Source organism: Somniosus microcephalus, chromosome 3 (assembly GCF_052327205.1).
Source record: "Somniosus microcephalus isolate GS21.2 chromosome 3, FLI_Smic_1.0, whole genome shotgun sequence".
In the NCBI taxonomy this organism is placed as follows: Eukaryota; Metazoa; Chordata; class Chondrichthyes; order Squaliformes; family Somniosidae; genus Somniosus; species Somniosus microcephalus.
Genome location: NC_140989.1, coordinates 91,652,117 through 91,667,260, shown reverse-complemented (window position 1 = coordinate 91,667,260; position 15,144 = coordinate 91,652,117). Strand labels below are relative to the sequence as shown.

The 15,144-nt window shown below is 41.6% G+C and overlaps 1 protein-coding gene across 6 annotated transcripts in view; it reads left to right on the top strand.

Annotated features, from left to right (window-relative positions):
- Positions 1 to 14,935, top strand: part of asb3 (ankyrin repeat and SOCS box containing 3) — a 95,572-nt gene extending 80,637 nt beyond the window's left edge. For 3 of the 6 annotated variants that reach the window (XM_085981326.1, XM_085981327.1, XM_085981325.1), the window contains exon 10: positions 9,173 to 9,426. In XM_085981326.1, the coding sequence (XP_085837452.1) occupies positions 9,173 to 9,399 (227 nt within the window). In that variant the 3' untranslated portion in view covers positions 9,400 to 9,426. Of the gene's footprint in view, positions 1 to 8,884; positions 9,019 to 9,172; positions 9,427 to 13,775 lie in introns of those variants that run through there. The other 3 variants (XR_015077505.1, XM_085981324.1, XM_085981328.1) reach the window with 3 other exon arrangements.
- The last annotated feature ends 209 nt before the right edge of the window (positions 14,936 to 15,144 follow it).

Genomic DNA, 15,144 nt, shown 5'->3' with positions numbered 1-15,144 from the left:
GGTGGACAAAGGGATTAATTAAGAGGGGGGAAAATAGATTGAGAGTGAGCTTGCAGGGAACATAAAAACTGACTGAAAGCTTCTATAGATATGTGAAGAGAAAAAGATTGGTGAAGTCAAGTGTAGGTCCCTTGCAGTCAGAATCAGGGGAATTTATAATGGGGAACAAAGAAATGGCAGACCAATTCAATACATACTCTGGTTCTGTCTTCACAAAGGAGGACACAAATTACCGCCCAGAGATGTCGGGAACATAGGGTCCAATGAGAGGGAGGAATTGAATGAAATCAGTATTTGTAGGGAAATGGTGTTAGGGAAATTGATGGGATTGAAGGCCAATAAATCCCCAAGGGCCTGATAATCTACATCCTAGGATACTTAAGGAAGTGACCCTAGAAATGGTAGATGCATTGCTGGTCATCTTCCAAAATTCTATAGACCCTGGAACAGTTCCCATGGATTGGAGGATAACTAATGTAACCTCACTATTTAAAAAAGGTGGTAGAGAGAAAACGGGGAATTATAGACCGGTAAGCCTGACATCGGTAGTGGGGAAAATGCTAGAGTCCATTATAAAAGATGTAATAACAGAGCACTTGGAAAACAGTGACAGGATCGGACAAAGTCAACATGCATTTACAAAAGGTAAATCATGCTCGACTAGTCTACTGGAATTTTTTGAGGATGTAACTGGTAGCATAGATAAGGGAGAACCAGTGGATGTGGTGTATTTGGACTTTCAGAAGGCTTTCGATAAGGTCCCGCATAAGAGATTAGCGTGCAAAGTTAAAGCACATGGAATTGGGGGTAAGTTACTGTCTTGGATAGAGAACTGGTTGGCAGACAGAAAGCAAAGAGTTGGAATAAACGGGTCTTTTTCCGAGTGGCAGGCAGTGACTAGTGGGGTACTGCAGGGATTGGTGCTAGGACCCCAGCTAGTCACAATATATATTAATGATCTAGACAAGGGAATTGGATGTAATATCTCCAAGTTTGCAGATGACACAAAGCTGGGTGGGCTTGTGTGCTGTGAGGAAGATGCAGAGGAACTCCAGTATGATTTGGATAGGTTGGGTGATTCGGCAGATGCATGGCAGATGCAGTGTAATGTGGATAAATGCGAGGTTCTCCACTTCGGTGGCAAAAACAAGAAGACAGATTATTATCTGAATGGCAATAGATTGGGAAAAGGGGAAGTGCAACGAGACCTGGGTGTCCTTATGCACTAGTCACTGAAGGTAAGCATGCAGGTGTAGCAGGCGGTTAAGAAGGCAAACGGTATGTTGGCCTTCATAGCGAGAGGATTCGAGTACAGGAGCAAGGATGTCTTGCTGCAGTTGTACAGGACCTTGGTGAGACCACACCTTGAGTATTGTGTGCAGTTTTGGTCACCTTATCTGAGGAAGGATGTTCTTGCCATGGAGAGAGTGCAGCGAAGATTCACCAGACTGATACCTGGGAATGACGTATGAGGAGAGATTGGGTCGATTAGGCTTATGTTCGCCAGAGTTTAAAAGAATGAGAGGGGATCTCATTGAAACTTATAAAATTCTAACAGGACTAGAGAGACTAGATGCAGGAAGGATGTTCCCGATGGCGGGGGAGTCCAGAACCAGGGGTCACAGTCTAAGGATAAGGGGTAAGCCATTTAGGACTGATGAGGAGGAATTTCTTCACCCAGAGAGTGGTGAACCTTTGGAATTCTCTACCACACAAGGCAGTTGAGGCCAATTCATTAAATATATTCAAGAAGGCGTTGGATATATTTCTTAAGGCTAAAGGGATCAAGGGATATGGGGAGAAAGCAGGGACAGGGTACTGAATTTGGATGATCAGCCATGATCTCATTAAATGGCGGAACAGGCTCGAGGGGCCGAATGGCCTACTCCTGCTCCTGTGGTCTTCTATGTTTCTATCCCTCTCTGGCCACTGTCTGAGGCTGTACCAGACCGTTCGCTACCCTGGCATCCTATTTGACCCTGAGATGAGCTTCCAATCCCATACCCTCTCCATCACAAAGACTGCCTGCTTCCACCTCCGTAACATTGCCCATCTCCGTCCCGCCTCAGATCATCTGCTGTTGAAACCTTCATCTGTGCCTTTGTTACCTCCAGTCTCAACTATTCCAGTGCTCTCCTGGCTGGGAGCCTTGCAGCCTCTGCAAACTTGAGCTCATCCAAAACCGCTGCCTGATCTGAACACGTGCCAATTCCCATTCACCATAGCCTCATCCCTCCCTATCTCTGTAACTTTCTCCAGCCCTACTATCCTCCTCTTCTGGCCTCTCACGCATTCCTGATTTTCATTGCTGCTCCATTGGCAGCCGTGCCTTCAGCTGCCTAGGCTCTGGAGTTCCCTTCGTAAACCTCTCTACCTCTCTCTCCCTCCTTTTAATATGCTCCTTAAATACTACCTCTCACCTTTCCTAATATCTCCTTAGGTGGCTTGGTGTCAAATTTTGTTTGATAACACTCCTGTGAAGCTCCTTGGGACGTTTTACTACGTTAAAGGTGTTATATAAAAGCATGTTGTTGTTGTTGATCTTTATGGATCCACATACTTGGTATCATTTTTGCTACCCTGAAGTGCAGGTCCTTTTTAATTAATTAACTACTAAAAAGAAAAGAAAAACATGCATTTATATAGCACCTTTCACGACCTCAGGACATCCCAAAGCGTTTTACAGCCCATCAAGTACTTTTGAAATGTAGTCACTGTTGTAATGTAGGACACGAGGCAGCCTGCACGGAGCAAGCTCCCACAAACAACCATGTGATAATGACTAGATAATCTGTTTCCGTGATGTTGGTTGAGGGATAAATATTGGCCAGAACACTGGGGAAAACTCCCCTGCTCTTCATCGAAATAGTGGCATGGGATCATTTACATACACCTGAAAGGGCAGATGGGGCCAGATTACCTCCAAACAGATGCCTAAAAGTGTTGTTACAAGTTTTTCAGTTAATTTATAGCTACAGTATTGGGGATTATTTCCCCCCCCCCCCCCCCCCACTATCCCTCAACACTATTATCAGAGTGGATACAATAATAGTTCTTGTACTGGCCAGTATCTGGCAGAGCCGTACTCTTCAGCATATAGTTGAAAACCATCAGCTGTAGTGGCTCTCTTTGTGGGAAATTTTAAACACTCCAGTGTAAAGTTTTCAAGTCTGGGTGACCCTTCCCATTACTCACCCTCATTACTGCACCTTCCAATTATTTAATGACTTTTTTTCCAAGTTTGACAGTTAGGTTCTACTAAAATCAATTCTGTACACTAGGGGCAGTATTTTGCAAGGAATTACCACTGATTTTGGGTAGTGATCTAGCAGGCTGGGGGACAAAATGGGTTGGAGAACCATTACCTCGACTATCTGCCTACTTTGGGATTTCCTGCTGGGAGTGACAGCAGATACAGCCCTATATAGGGACTGACATATTCAAATAGGTTAGTAATGATGGAGAGACATCATATATCACATTTTCTGTCATTATCACCTTGGCAACGCTGGATGCTGTACTGGAATTGTACTTGTGTCCATGGAAAACATTGCAGCCTATGGCTCAGCTCAGGCATTGAAGCTTTGGGAGCTGAACAGAATGCAATCCCCAGGTCCTTGAAATCAGAGAGGCTTGTGCAGAGAAACTATTGGAAGATGAGATGGAGAAGCTTTGTCTTTATTCCCAGAATTGTTGAATTTTTTAATATATTTATCATTTGTAGGGATGTTTAATGGAATGAGCTAACATGATCATTCAAAGAAGTTACTTTTTTCAGGGATGTGCCCAGTTTTTACTTTGTAAACAAGAATTTCCTTTTTGGAAAAATAGTAAATTTCACTGTGCTTTTTTTGATTGGTTGCTTTTTATTGACTAAAATTTAAGCCAATTTGCATGCTTCGTGCCCTATGTATATATATCGTACAAAACTTTTATATATAAAAATAGATTATTTTTATCTGGACTACCTATCTTTTGCTAGAACTACTATAATTGGGTGTAATTAAGGGCCCAATGTCAAAATTTACCTAATTAATTCACCAGTAATTGTATTTCTTTTATAGATTTCTAATTTCTCCAGTTTCAACAAAACATTTTCACTTCTAGCTGTTTTCAAAGCTTCTTGCAAAGTAGCAGCTGTGTTTTTGCTTGTCACAATAAAATTATCTGTTTCATATTCTGGTTACAGCCACATATTCCTCATAGATTTTTTGAATATGTTTCTACTTGACATTCACCTCTGCATGACTAGTTCCATAGCAACTATACTCTTGTGTGCGCAGATTTTGATGGATTCAATGGCCAAATCCAGTTTGGAGAATAATAACTACTGATGCAACAAAATGAAATCAGTTGTGAAGTAGATTTTATGACGGGATGCACACATGGATCACTTGTTCTTTGGGTGCTGTAGCTGTCATATATTGTATATTGTTGCAATAATCTCAAGTGATGAGCATGATGACTCCAGCTATAAATCTCACTTAAAGCTTCACAAAGTGACGCAACAACTAAGTGGCTATTGCCCCAAATACACATAGTAACTAGGACAATTGCAAGGTTACTAAGATTATGAATCTGCTTTGACCACCATTAAATGCGTATACACCATAGTAGTGACTTCATTTTAGATACATTGGCCCGGATATTCCGATGCCTACGGGTGTGTACGCACTATGTACCTACCCGTAGGGACATCAGAAATGCCGGTTTTAGGCATGCGCACAGCGCATGTGCCGAAAACTGGCATTTCCGATCTGTCAAGAATGGTGTTGACAGATCCTCCAGCTGCCCTGGAGAAGGGCCTTTGCGGGCAGATAGTTCCGCTTTTTGGAGACCCCCTGCCCGCAGAAAACCCTTACGATTCTTATGCCTGGTAAAAGCAGGCATAAGGCCTGCTTTTACCAGAATAAGAGTTGAAAAAAGTTTTTAAAAAAAAAATGTTTTCACTGATTTATCATTTAGAAATACTTTTAAAAAGGGTAAGTTTATTTTTAGCCCCATAAAATACTTTAATTATTTTTTTCAAAAAATTTAATTTTTGTTTAAAATATTTAATTTATTGTAATTTCAAGTCATTTTAAAAATGTGATTTAAAAAAAAAAATTATTTAAAGTTTTACTATGTTTTTTCATTGATCTCCATTCATATATTTGATAGGTCTTCCTGTCAAATGTATGAAGGGAGATTCCCTTCTGTGATTGGCTCCCCATGGCCCACATGATCCCAGGGATGCTGCGAACTACATGTGCCTCTGGGATACGTGGGCCCTGTGCACGGAGAGGCCCAGGAGCGGAAGCGTGTGCATCCCGGGAGCCCTCAGGTAAGGATGCAGATTTTTCCAGATCGCAGGCCTCTGCCCGCGGGAGGCCTGCGATCGGAAAATATGGGCCAAAGTATTTAAAGCACAGAAACAGGCCATTCAGTCCAACAGGTCCATGCCGGTGTTTATGCTCTACCCGATCCTCCTCCCATCCCTCTTCATCTAACCCTGTCAACATATCCTTCTATTCCTTTCTCCCTCATGTGCTTATCTAGCTTTCAAATCAATTCAATTCAATCGCTTTATTGGCATGATGACAAGTTACATCTTATGTTGCCAAAGCATTGGAAAACATTCATGTTTGTTCACAAAAATACAGATCTATCCATACAGTGTATAAACAGATATATCCCTGAGTGTATAAATATACTTTCATATAATTTATATATACTCTTATCTTATCTTTAGTGGTTGTCCCTCTGTTTATGGCAAGCTGTAACATAGTGTGCCGCTAGTGTTATGCAACTTCTCTCTTCCCCTAGTAGGTATGGGAGTTTTTGGTCGTCATTCAATTTTCTGAATTCCGGGCATATTTTTGTAAATTTTGGGTAGAAATTCTCCCTTATGCCCTGATATTTTCTACAAGCTGTGAGGAAGTGCATCTCTGTCTCCACCATTCCCTGACTGCAGTGAGAGCATATCCTGTCCTCTCTTGGTAGCCGGGTCTGCCTGTGTCTACCTTTTTCGATCGCCAGGCTATGTTCACTAAGTCTGTACCTTGTCAGGATTTTTCTCAGTTTGCTGTCCTTTACCATGGTCAGGTAATCAGCTATGTTGTATTGTCTGTTTAGGGCCAAGTAGCAATTGAGTTTGCTTTGGGTTTTTGTTGTTTCTGCCCAATATGTCAGAGATTTTTCCTTTTGCTTAGCGACGATTGTGTTGGGTTGAATTCTTTGTGTTACGCTGTCACTGTCCTGGGGCTGGTTATTGTTAGTAGTGTTAGTAGTTACTTCACTGAGTCCCAGGACTAGTTGACTGAGGGTATTCTTCTTTATGGTCAGCTCTTGGCATTTCAGGGTGTCGTAGTGATAGCATTGGGGGTTGCTCATTTGTAGGTGATTCCAAAATTTGGTGGCTCTTTTTTGGATAGTGATTATTAATGGATATTGGCCTAGTTCCGCCCTGCATGCATTGTTTACTGTTTTCCTTTGAGTCCGGAGGATACTTCTACAGAATTCTGCATGTAGGATCTCAATTGGGTGTTTGTCCCATTTTGCAAATTCTTGTTGTGTTAGCGGTCCCCATACCTCACTGCCATAGAGTGCAATTGGTTCAATTACTGATTTGAAAATTTTTAGCCAAATGCTAATTGGGATTTCTATTTGGATTGATTTTTTAATGGCATAGAAAGCCCTTCTTGCTTTCTCTTTCAGTTCATTCACAGCCAGTTTGAAGTTTCCCGTAGAACTGATTTTTAAGCCCAAGTATGTGTAGTTACTGGTTTGTTCAATTTTGGTTGTTCCTAGTGTGAAATTTATTTTGGGTCCCTGATGTCTGGATCTTTGCTGGAACACAAGGACTTTGGTTTTTTTGGGATTTATTGTCAGGGCCCAAGTCTGGCAGTACGACTCCAGCAGATCCAGGTTCTGCTGTAGACCCTCCTTAGTTGGTGACAGCAGAACCAGGTCGTCTGCATAGAGGAGGAATTTAACCTTGGATTCATATAGGGTGAGGCCGGGTGCTGTAGATTGTTCAAGTAGTTTTGCCAATTCATTTATGTAAATATTAAAAAGTGTCGGTGAGATTGGCGAGCCCTGCGTCACTCCCCGCCCCTGTGGGAAGTATTTTGTTTGTTTGTCTCCAATTTTAACTGCACATTTGTTGTTTGTATACATTGATTTAATTACATCATATGTTTTTCCCCCTACCCCGCTTTCGATAAGTTTCAGGAATAAACCGTCATGCCAGATGGAGTCGAAAGCCTTCTGGAAATCTATAAAGCATGCGTAGATTTTGCTTTTGTTATGGTGAACGTGTTTGTCAATTAGGGTCTGTAGGGTGAAGATATGATCTGATGTTCTATAGTTTGGCAGGAATCCAATTTGGCTTTTACTCAAGACATTGTGCTCCTCAAGGAAGTTTATAAGTCTTTTGTTTATGATGCTACAGAATACCTTCCTCAGGTTACTGTTTACACAGATGCCTCGATAGTTATTTGGGTCGACTTTGTCCCCACTTTTGTATATGGGCGTTATGAGTCCTTTGTTCCAGACATCAGGGAAGTAACCGACACTCAGAACCAAGTTGAAGAGTTTTAGGATAGCCAGTTTCATTTTGTCGTCTGTGTGTTTAATCATCTCGTTTAGTATGCCGTCTGTCCCGCAAGCTTTTCCTGGTCTTTCCCTTGAATCCATCTATGCTATGCACCTCAACTACTCCCTGTGGTGGCAATTTGCACATTCTAACCACTGTCTGGGTAAAGAAGTTTCTCCTGAATTCCTAATTGGATTTATTAGTGACTATCTTATATTTATGGCTCTTAGCTCTGGTCTCGCCCAGAAGTGGAAACATCTTCTCTACGTGTACCCTATCAAACCCTTTCATAATCTCTCAAACCTCTATCAGTTACTCCTCATCTGAAATTTGCATGATGGTCTGGTGTTAAAAATCTTTTTAAAAAGAATGTCTGCAGTGTCGATGAAAGCACAATTGAATTAAGCACTGAATAGAACATTATGCATGGAATAATGCTAAATGTGAAATGGATCAATCTATAAAATTGATAATGCCAGTCAAATTATCACCTGACTTTGTCAGCTTTCACTCCAGCCACACTTTGTATGATTGTAGTGGATATTCAAGTTCCGAAGCAATGGCATTCACTTTCTGCTGCTTTCAATTGATAGTTTTTGACATTAATCAGTTTAGGATTTGTATAGAATTGTGGCTTTTATGATCACTATTTGACGGGGATTTTTTTTTGTTGTTGCTGAATTTCTCCCCATCTGCCTGAAGGCATTGACTCCTACTTGAAGTGACATTCCATGGACCCAGGGCAGCCTCTTGTAACTTGCCAAAGTGTCAACACTTCATGTGTGAGCCCAGACAATGAACGTTGGTAGTACGGGGCATCACAAAGTTAATCTTTTCCTTTTGATATTGTTCACACAAAAGCACTGTCCAGCAGGGCATCACTGGAGAGTAATCAGGAGCGGGAACTCGAGTTGATTTTTTTTCTTTCCACTTCCACTGCCCAGAGATGCTGAGGCCTATGGTAGCATGCCAGTTTTTTTCTTTCAGATGAGATTAACTTGGGATCTTCTGGTCTGTAAGGCCCTGTTACACAGCTGAACCAATGAACATGAGGGACTCCCATTGTGCAGTCAGAGGGAAGGTGGTGGACAAATGCATAGGGGCAATATGAACTTATTTTTTGTTGAAAAACTTCTATAACTGGTACCCAGGATCGAGAGATGGCCACTAATTTGAAGCCTACTTGTTAAGAGTGACTAACATTTATTGTTGACGCTGACGCCGAATAACCACTTCTTGAGGATTTTAATTTTGAGCACCTATTGTGTATTAAAAGTGGAACCTTGATAATAACCATCACCCTTACAGAGCCTAGTATATCAGGAAGAGGGGTGAGGGGAAGAAGCGGAACGTCGTGAAATAATCCAGCTGAAAAATGGCAACAATGCATTAATGTGTGTGATAACTGATGCTATATTGATGCACACCTGCAGAAAAGAAAAGTAAGTATTGCAGGTTTTCAGCTAAAATCCCTCTGGATATGAGCCATAACACAAAGCTGCACCAAATGTGTATAATATTCTCGATGTTTTTGATATATCTTGGTTAAGTTTTGATTTTATGCTCAGTGCTACTTGCTTTTTTGTTCCAATTTAGATGATATTCCTTCATTGACACACCTCAGTCGTTTAAAAATCCGATCAACACTAAAAAGTGAATCCCTTCGTTCTGATCAATGTATTCGCCAGTTACCACTCCCAGCCTGTCTGCATGATTTTCTTCTTTATAAAGAAGTATTGAAACTGCATGGCATTCCAGAAATTTCAGAGAATCGAGAAGAAATGGAAACAGAAAATAATGACATTGAATATTCAGGAGACTGATCAAAGAAAACATCAGATATGTGGAAGGTGAACAGAAAAATATGGATGGTTTGGCTGTTGTATCGTAAGCTTAAGCTGTCAATCATCATTAAATCTACACGTGTATATATCTGGCAGCTTGAGGGTTTAATTTTGCAGGTCTTTTTTTTTCTAATTAAACTTTTTGTTCTACAGTATTTGGATTTAGGATCTGCCATCATAGGTTGCGAAAGGTGGACTGTGGACAACATTTCTCATTTATGGTGTCACTGGAGTTTATCTTCAAATGTCCTATCACGGAGAGTTTCTCACAAAATCCCAGTCCCATGGCTGTGTGTGTCTCTTTCTCTCCACCATTTTATTTCTCTCTCCCTGTCTTGTTTACTTCCACAATTGCCCAGCATCCTCCAGTACCTCACCCAAGAGGCTGTTCCTCATTTGCGAGCCTTGCCGGTGAATCCTGGCCGATTGTTTGACTGTGGGGATAATTACAGTCAAGTATAATTCTGTTCGCAGCCAATGACTATGTATGTGTACTTTGAGCAGGGGTTGCTGGATACTGATAGATTGAGGACCTTAGCCAATTTTCCCTTCTGTGCAGAGGCCAGTTGTAACACCCTTTCTGCTGCTCTGGTTGAAATCAACTAAAGCAGCACAAGCTGGGATTGAAGCTGGGACTTTGCTGATATGTGCAGCTCAGTCACTTATTAGATACATTCATAGAATCATAGAATGACGCAGGACAGAAGGAGGCCATTTGGCCCATTGTACCTGTGCTGGCTCTTTGAAAGAGCTATTCAATTGGTCCCACTCCACTCTTCTTTCCCCATAGCCCTGAAAATTTTTCTCCTTCAAGTATATATCCAATTCCCTTTTGAAAGTTACTATTGAATCTGTGCCTACCACCCTTAACCGGCAGTTAATTCCAGATCATCATAACTCGCATAACAATTTTTTTCCTCATGTTGTCTCTGGTTCTTTTGCCAATTACCTTAAATCTGTGCCTCTGATTACTGACCCTTCTGCTATTGGAAACTGTTTGCCCTTATTTAATCTATCAAAAGCCTTCATGATTTTAAACACCACCATTAAATCTCCCCTTAACCTTCTCTGCTCGAAGGAGAACAATCCCAGCTTCTCCTGTCTATCCACGTAACTGAAGTCATGCCTTCATCTGCAAAGGGCTATAGACAGGCTAAGTGAGTGGGCAAACATTTGGCAGATGGAGTATAATGTGGGAAAGTTCGAGGTTATCCACTTTGGCAGGAAAAATAAAAAAGCAAATGATTATTTAAATGAGAGAGATTACAAAATGCAACAGTTCAGAGGTACCTGGGGGTCTTTGTGCATGAAACACAAAAAGTTAGCATGCAGGTACAGCAAGTAATCAAAAAGGCAAATTGAATGTTGGCCTTTATTGCAAGGGGGTTGGAGTATAAAAGCAGGGAAGTCCTGCTACAACTGTACAGGGTATTGGTGAGACCACCCCTTGAGTACTGCGTACAGTTTTGGTCTCCTTATTTAAGGAAGAATATACTTGCATTGGAGGCAGTTCAGAGACGATTCACTCGGTTGATTCCTGAGATGAGGGGGTTGACTTATGAAGAAAGGTTGGGCCTATACTCATTGGAATTTAGAAGAATGAGAGGTGATCTTATTGAAACATATAAGATACTGAGCGGGCTCGACAAGGTAGATGCAGAGAGGATGTTTCCCCTCGTGGGGAAATCTAGAACTCGGGGGCATAGTTTCAGAATAAAGGGTCGCCCTTTTAGAACTGAGATGAGGAGGAATTTCTTCTCTGAGGGTCATAAACCTGTGGAATTCTCTGCCCCAGAGAGCCGTGGAGGCTGGGTCATTAAATATATTTAAGGTGGAGATAGACAGATTTTTGCACGATAAGGGAGCGAAGGGTTATGAGGAGTGGGCAGGGAAGTGGCTTTGAGCCCAAGATCAGCCATGATCTTATTGAATGGCGGAACAGGCTCGAGGGGCCAAGTGGTCTATTCCTGCTCCAATTTCTTATGTTCTTATGTTCATTGAAGTATCAAGGGAGCTACCTAAGCTATCTCTGATCAGCAGAATGGAGAGCTTTGAACTCCATATTTAAATCTCTCCAATCAGGTTTCCGTCCCTGCCACAACACTGAAACGGCACTAATCAAAGTCACAAATGACATCCTCTGTGACTTTGACTATGCTGTATTTTCCCTCCTCCATCTCTCTCTAGCCATTCACATGGTCGACAACACCATCCTTCTCCAATGCCTCTCCTCCATTGTGCAGCTCAGTGGGACTGCCCTCGCTTGGTTTCCCTTGTACCTATCAAATCGTAGCCAGCGCATCTCCAGCAATAGCTTTTCCCCCAGCCCCTGCACCATTATTTCTGGAATCCCCCAAGGATCTGTTTTTTGTCCCCCCTCCTCTTCCTCATCTACATGCTGCCTCTTAACGACATCATCCGCACAGAGATTTTTTGCTCATCAGGATGAGGGGTATTAGTGCTGGGAATGGAGCGCTTCCTGTTTCAGGCACCCAGTGTCAGCATCCAACACTCCCAGATCAGCTATGGCACAACTAAATGGAGAGTAAAGCTCCCTCTACCCTGCCTTAACAACATGCATCAACACAAACCCCAAAAGAGCATTCCCTACCTCTCCATTTCCCACACCTGTGCTCTTAGTAATATTACAAATTAGTGCCAATGTAAAGGCAGTTTTCGTGCTATCGGCGCACACCAACTGGGAATTGGATTGAACCAACCCAAACTCATCAGCTAGCAGACAGGAACATTTCATCCCATCAGTCTGAAAACAGACTGGGCTAGATTTGAATCCGAGGTCAAAGGCCAGTGTACCATCCAGCTTCCCGTTTCTTAATTTATGTGACATTTATTTTGTTTCACAAGATCATTTTATGCATGATAGCCAAGCAAATATTTTAACAAGAAAATCAAAGTACAGTAGCTATTTATAATACTGCTTAAAGAGAAATTGATATTGGATTCTTTTGCTTGTCAGGAAATTAAATAGACTTGTGAAACAAATAAGTTATAGAAACATAGAAGATAGGAGCAGGAGTAGGCCATTTGGCCCTTCGAGCCTGCTCCGCCATTCAACGAGATCATGGCTGATCATCCAAACCCTAGCACCCGGTCCCTACACCGACAGCCATCCCACCCAAACCCTATCCCCGTAACCCCATGTATTTAATCCCCCCAACACTAAGGGTCAATTTTAATCATGGCCAATCAACCTAACCCGCACATCTTTGGACTGTGGGAGGAAACCGGAGCACCCGGATAAAACCCACGCAAACACGGGGAGAATGTGCAAACTCCACACAGATAGTCACCCAAGGCCGGATTTGAACCCGGGTCCCTGGCGCTGTGAGGCAACAGTGCTAACCACTATGCCACCGTGCTGCCCACTATGCCACCGATTATCTGCTGATGTCTCATAATTTATCTCCAGATTTGATTATGTTTTATATTTGATTGGCTGATGAAAATCGATCAAGGCTGGTGAAGGGACATTGTTCATTTTTTTTAATACAATGAAACTAAAGCTGCATAAATCCTAAAGAAAACCTCTAGAACAGCTGCCAGAAGTTCATACAGTAAGTAGTAAATGAAATACTTAATGAATAAGACGGACTGAACCTACAACATGCCAACTGAAATTATTTTCTTATAAATGGGTGGTATCGTTTTTATACAAAATGTAGAGAAATTTGCCAGTTGTGTAACTGCTGGAACCTTTACTGCAATGCTTAAGAAACTGGGACCAAGCATCTTGAGCAAAGTGTATCACCAATCATTGCCTGGAACACTGGTTATAGTGCTTTTTAAATGTGGTGAAAATTTGAAGCAAATGGGTACTGGTCTAAGGAGGGCAGCAAAGACTCACCAAATCAATTTGAGTATGATAGTAGCTTTGTACCCTCTCAAAGACCACATGTCAGATTATAGATTATGGGGGTGGGGGGGGGGGGGTGGGCGGGGGAATGGGTGAAAAGAGACAGACTCTCACCTGCTGAGCTGTCAAAATTAATTTTTATTTTGCAGCTTTTATGATGCATACTGTCAGATACTCCCTTCTAATTTAATCGAGTGCAGTCTAGTTTTAAACTTTGAAGACAAGTGTGATTTTCTGTATATGAACCTTCTGGTTTCTTTTATGGGTTATTGACATTCTTGTCATCAGTCACTACATTTGAATTAATGTGCTGTGCTTGTTACAGCTATATTTTCTTCACTTAAAATGGTAAAAAAAAAATATCTGAAACAAAGCAGAAACGTTATTTTGTTTTTGAACTCTTATGCAATATGGAGCCTTTCTCTTTGTGTATGGGTATTTCTGCTCAGTATTGCTTTGATGTGTTTTTGTTCTGATGTAGAAAGAAGCAAGCTGAAGAGTAGTTAGCGGAGACACTAATTTGGCCATTGCCATTAAAGATGTGACGAACCGGATTCGTTAGATGACCAGCACTGAACAATTAAAGAGATTATATACAAGTACAAGTGAACAAAGGAAGCAAAAAGTTGGGTGACAGACCTTCCACGCAGAAAGATTACATGTGAGGACTGTGATGACATAAAGAAATAAAACCAATTATATAATGAGGATGCCTTTCTCATGCTGTCTCTTCCTCCCCCTCATTTATAAAAGTATTGAATGTTACAGTTTGTCATTGCTGTTTATCATAACTGTAAGGTGACCATATTTTATTCTTATTTGAGGTCGGTATGTCGGCGCACTCTCAGATTACACCATCACACTGCCTTTGAAATTGACCGCAAGTTCGGGATTTCCGCATGCGCTAAATCCTGAACTAGTGAGCTGTCAAATTCTGAATAGAAAGATGATCCGCTGCGACTATCAAATCCTCATTGCTGGCGAAAAGTTGGGCTAACTGCCTATCAATGATGCTGGAAAATTTTAGGGCTGACTCAAACAGGCGCAGGAGCCTGTTTGCACAGAGTAAGGGGAGAGGGGGATGAGAAAATTGCAATTTCAAAGCCATAATATAATTTGTGTGTTATTTACAAATAATATCAAGTTTATGGCGTCAAAGTGGATTTCAACTTTTTGTCAGGTCATTTACAGATATATGGAAATATATTGATGTAAGCTTGCAAGAAAACGTGTTAAAAGAAAAATAAATCTAAGAGTGAAGGCCAGCCAGTATTTATAGTGAGGCTGTCGGGTTGCTATGCTTAACTCTCAAACGGGCCTTTCTATATTTCCTGATTGGTTAGTGAAAGGAGCGCCGCCCCACATGATCCCTGGTTCACTTATGCACAGTTGTGCGCCACTGGGAGGCGTGGGCCGCTACGCTGCGCATAACTTTGCGGCATTGTTTGGGAGTCAGCGGTATACTCCTGAGCTACGCCGCCCACTGCAATTTCAGGGTCATAATTTTCAATCCTCCAGCAAAATTATGGGATTGGACAGTTTTGAAATGTATGCTTCCTGATGATGCAATTTCATTACTGGGAGTGGGGGATAAAGTAGCCAGTCATGAAATAGCCATAACAATGATTTTTTTTTCTCAAACGGCTAATGAGCCACTTATGAGCCAGTATGAATGCCAGAGTTTGTTGATGTATATGTGAAGTGTACAATGTATTTCTGTCAAAAGTTTGCAAATTGCAAAATTCATGATTTACCCATGAGGCACCCTGCATTTGCACACTCTCTGTTCTGTCTTTGCTCAGTGTAAACTTGCCATGTACACAAGTCCTTTTTTAATTTTTGAACAAGTA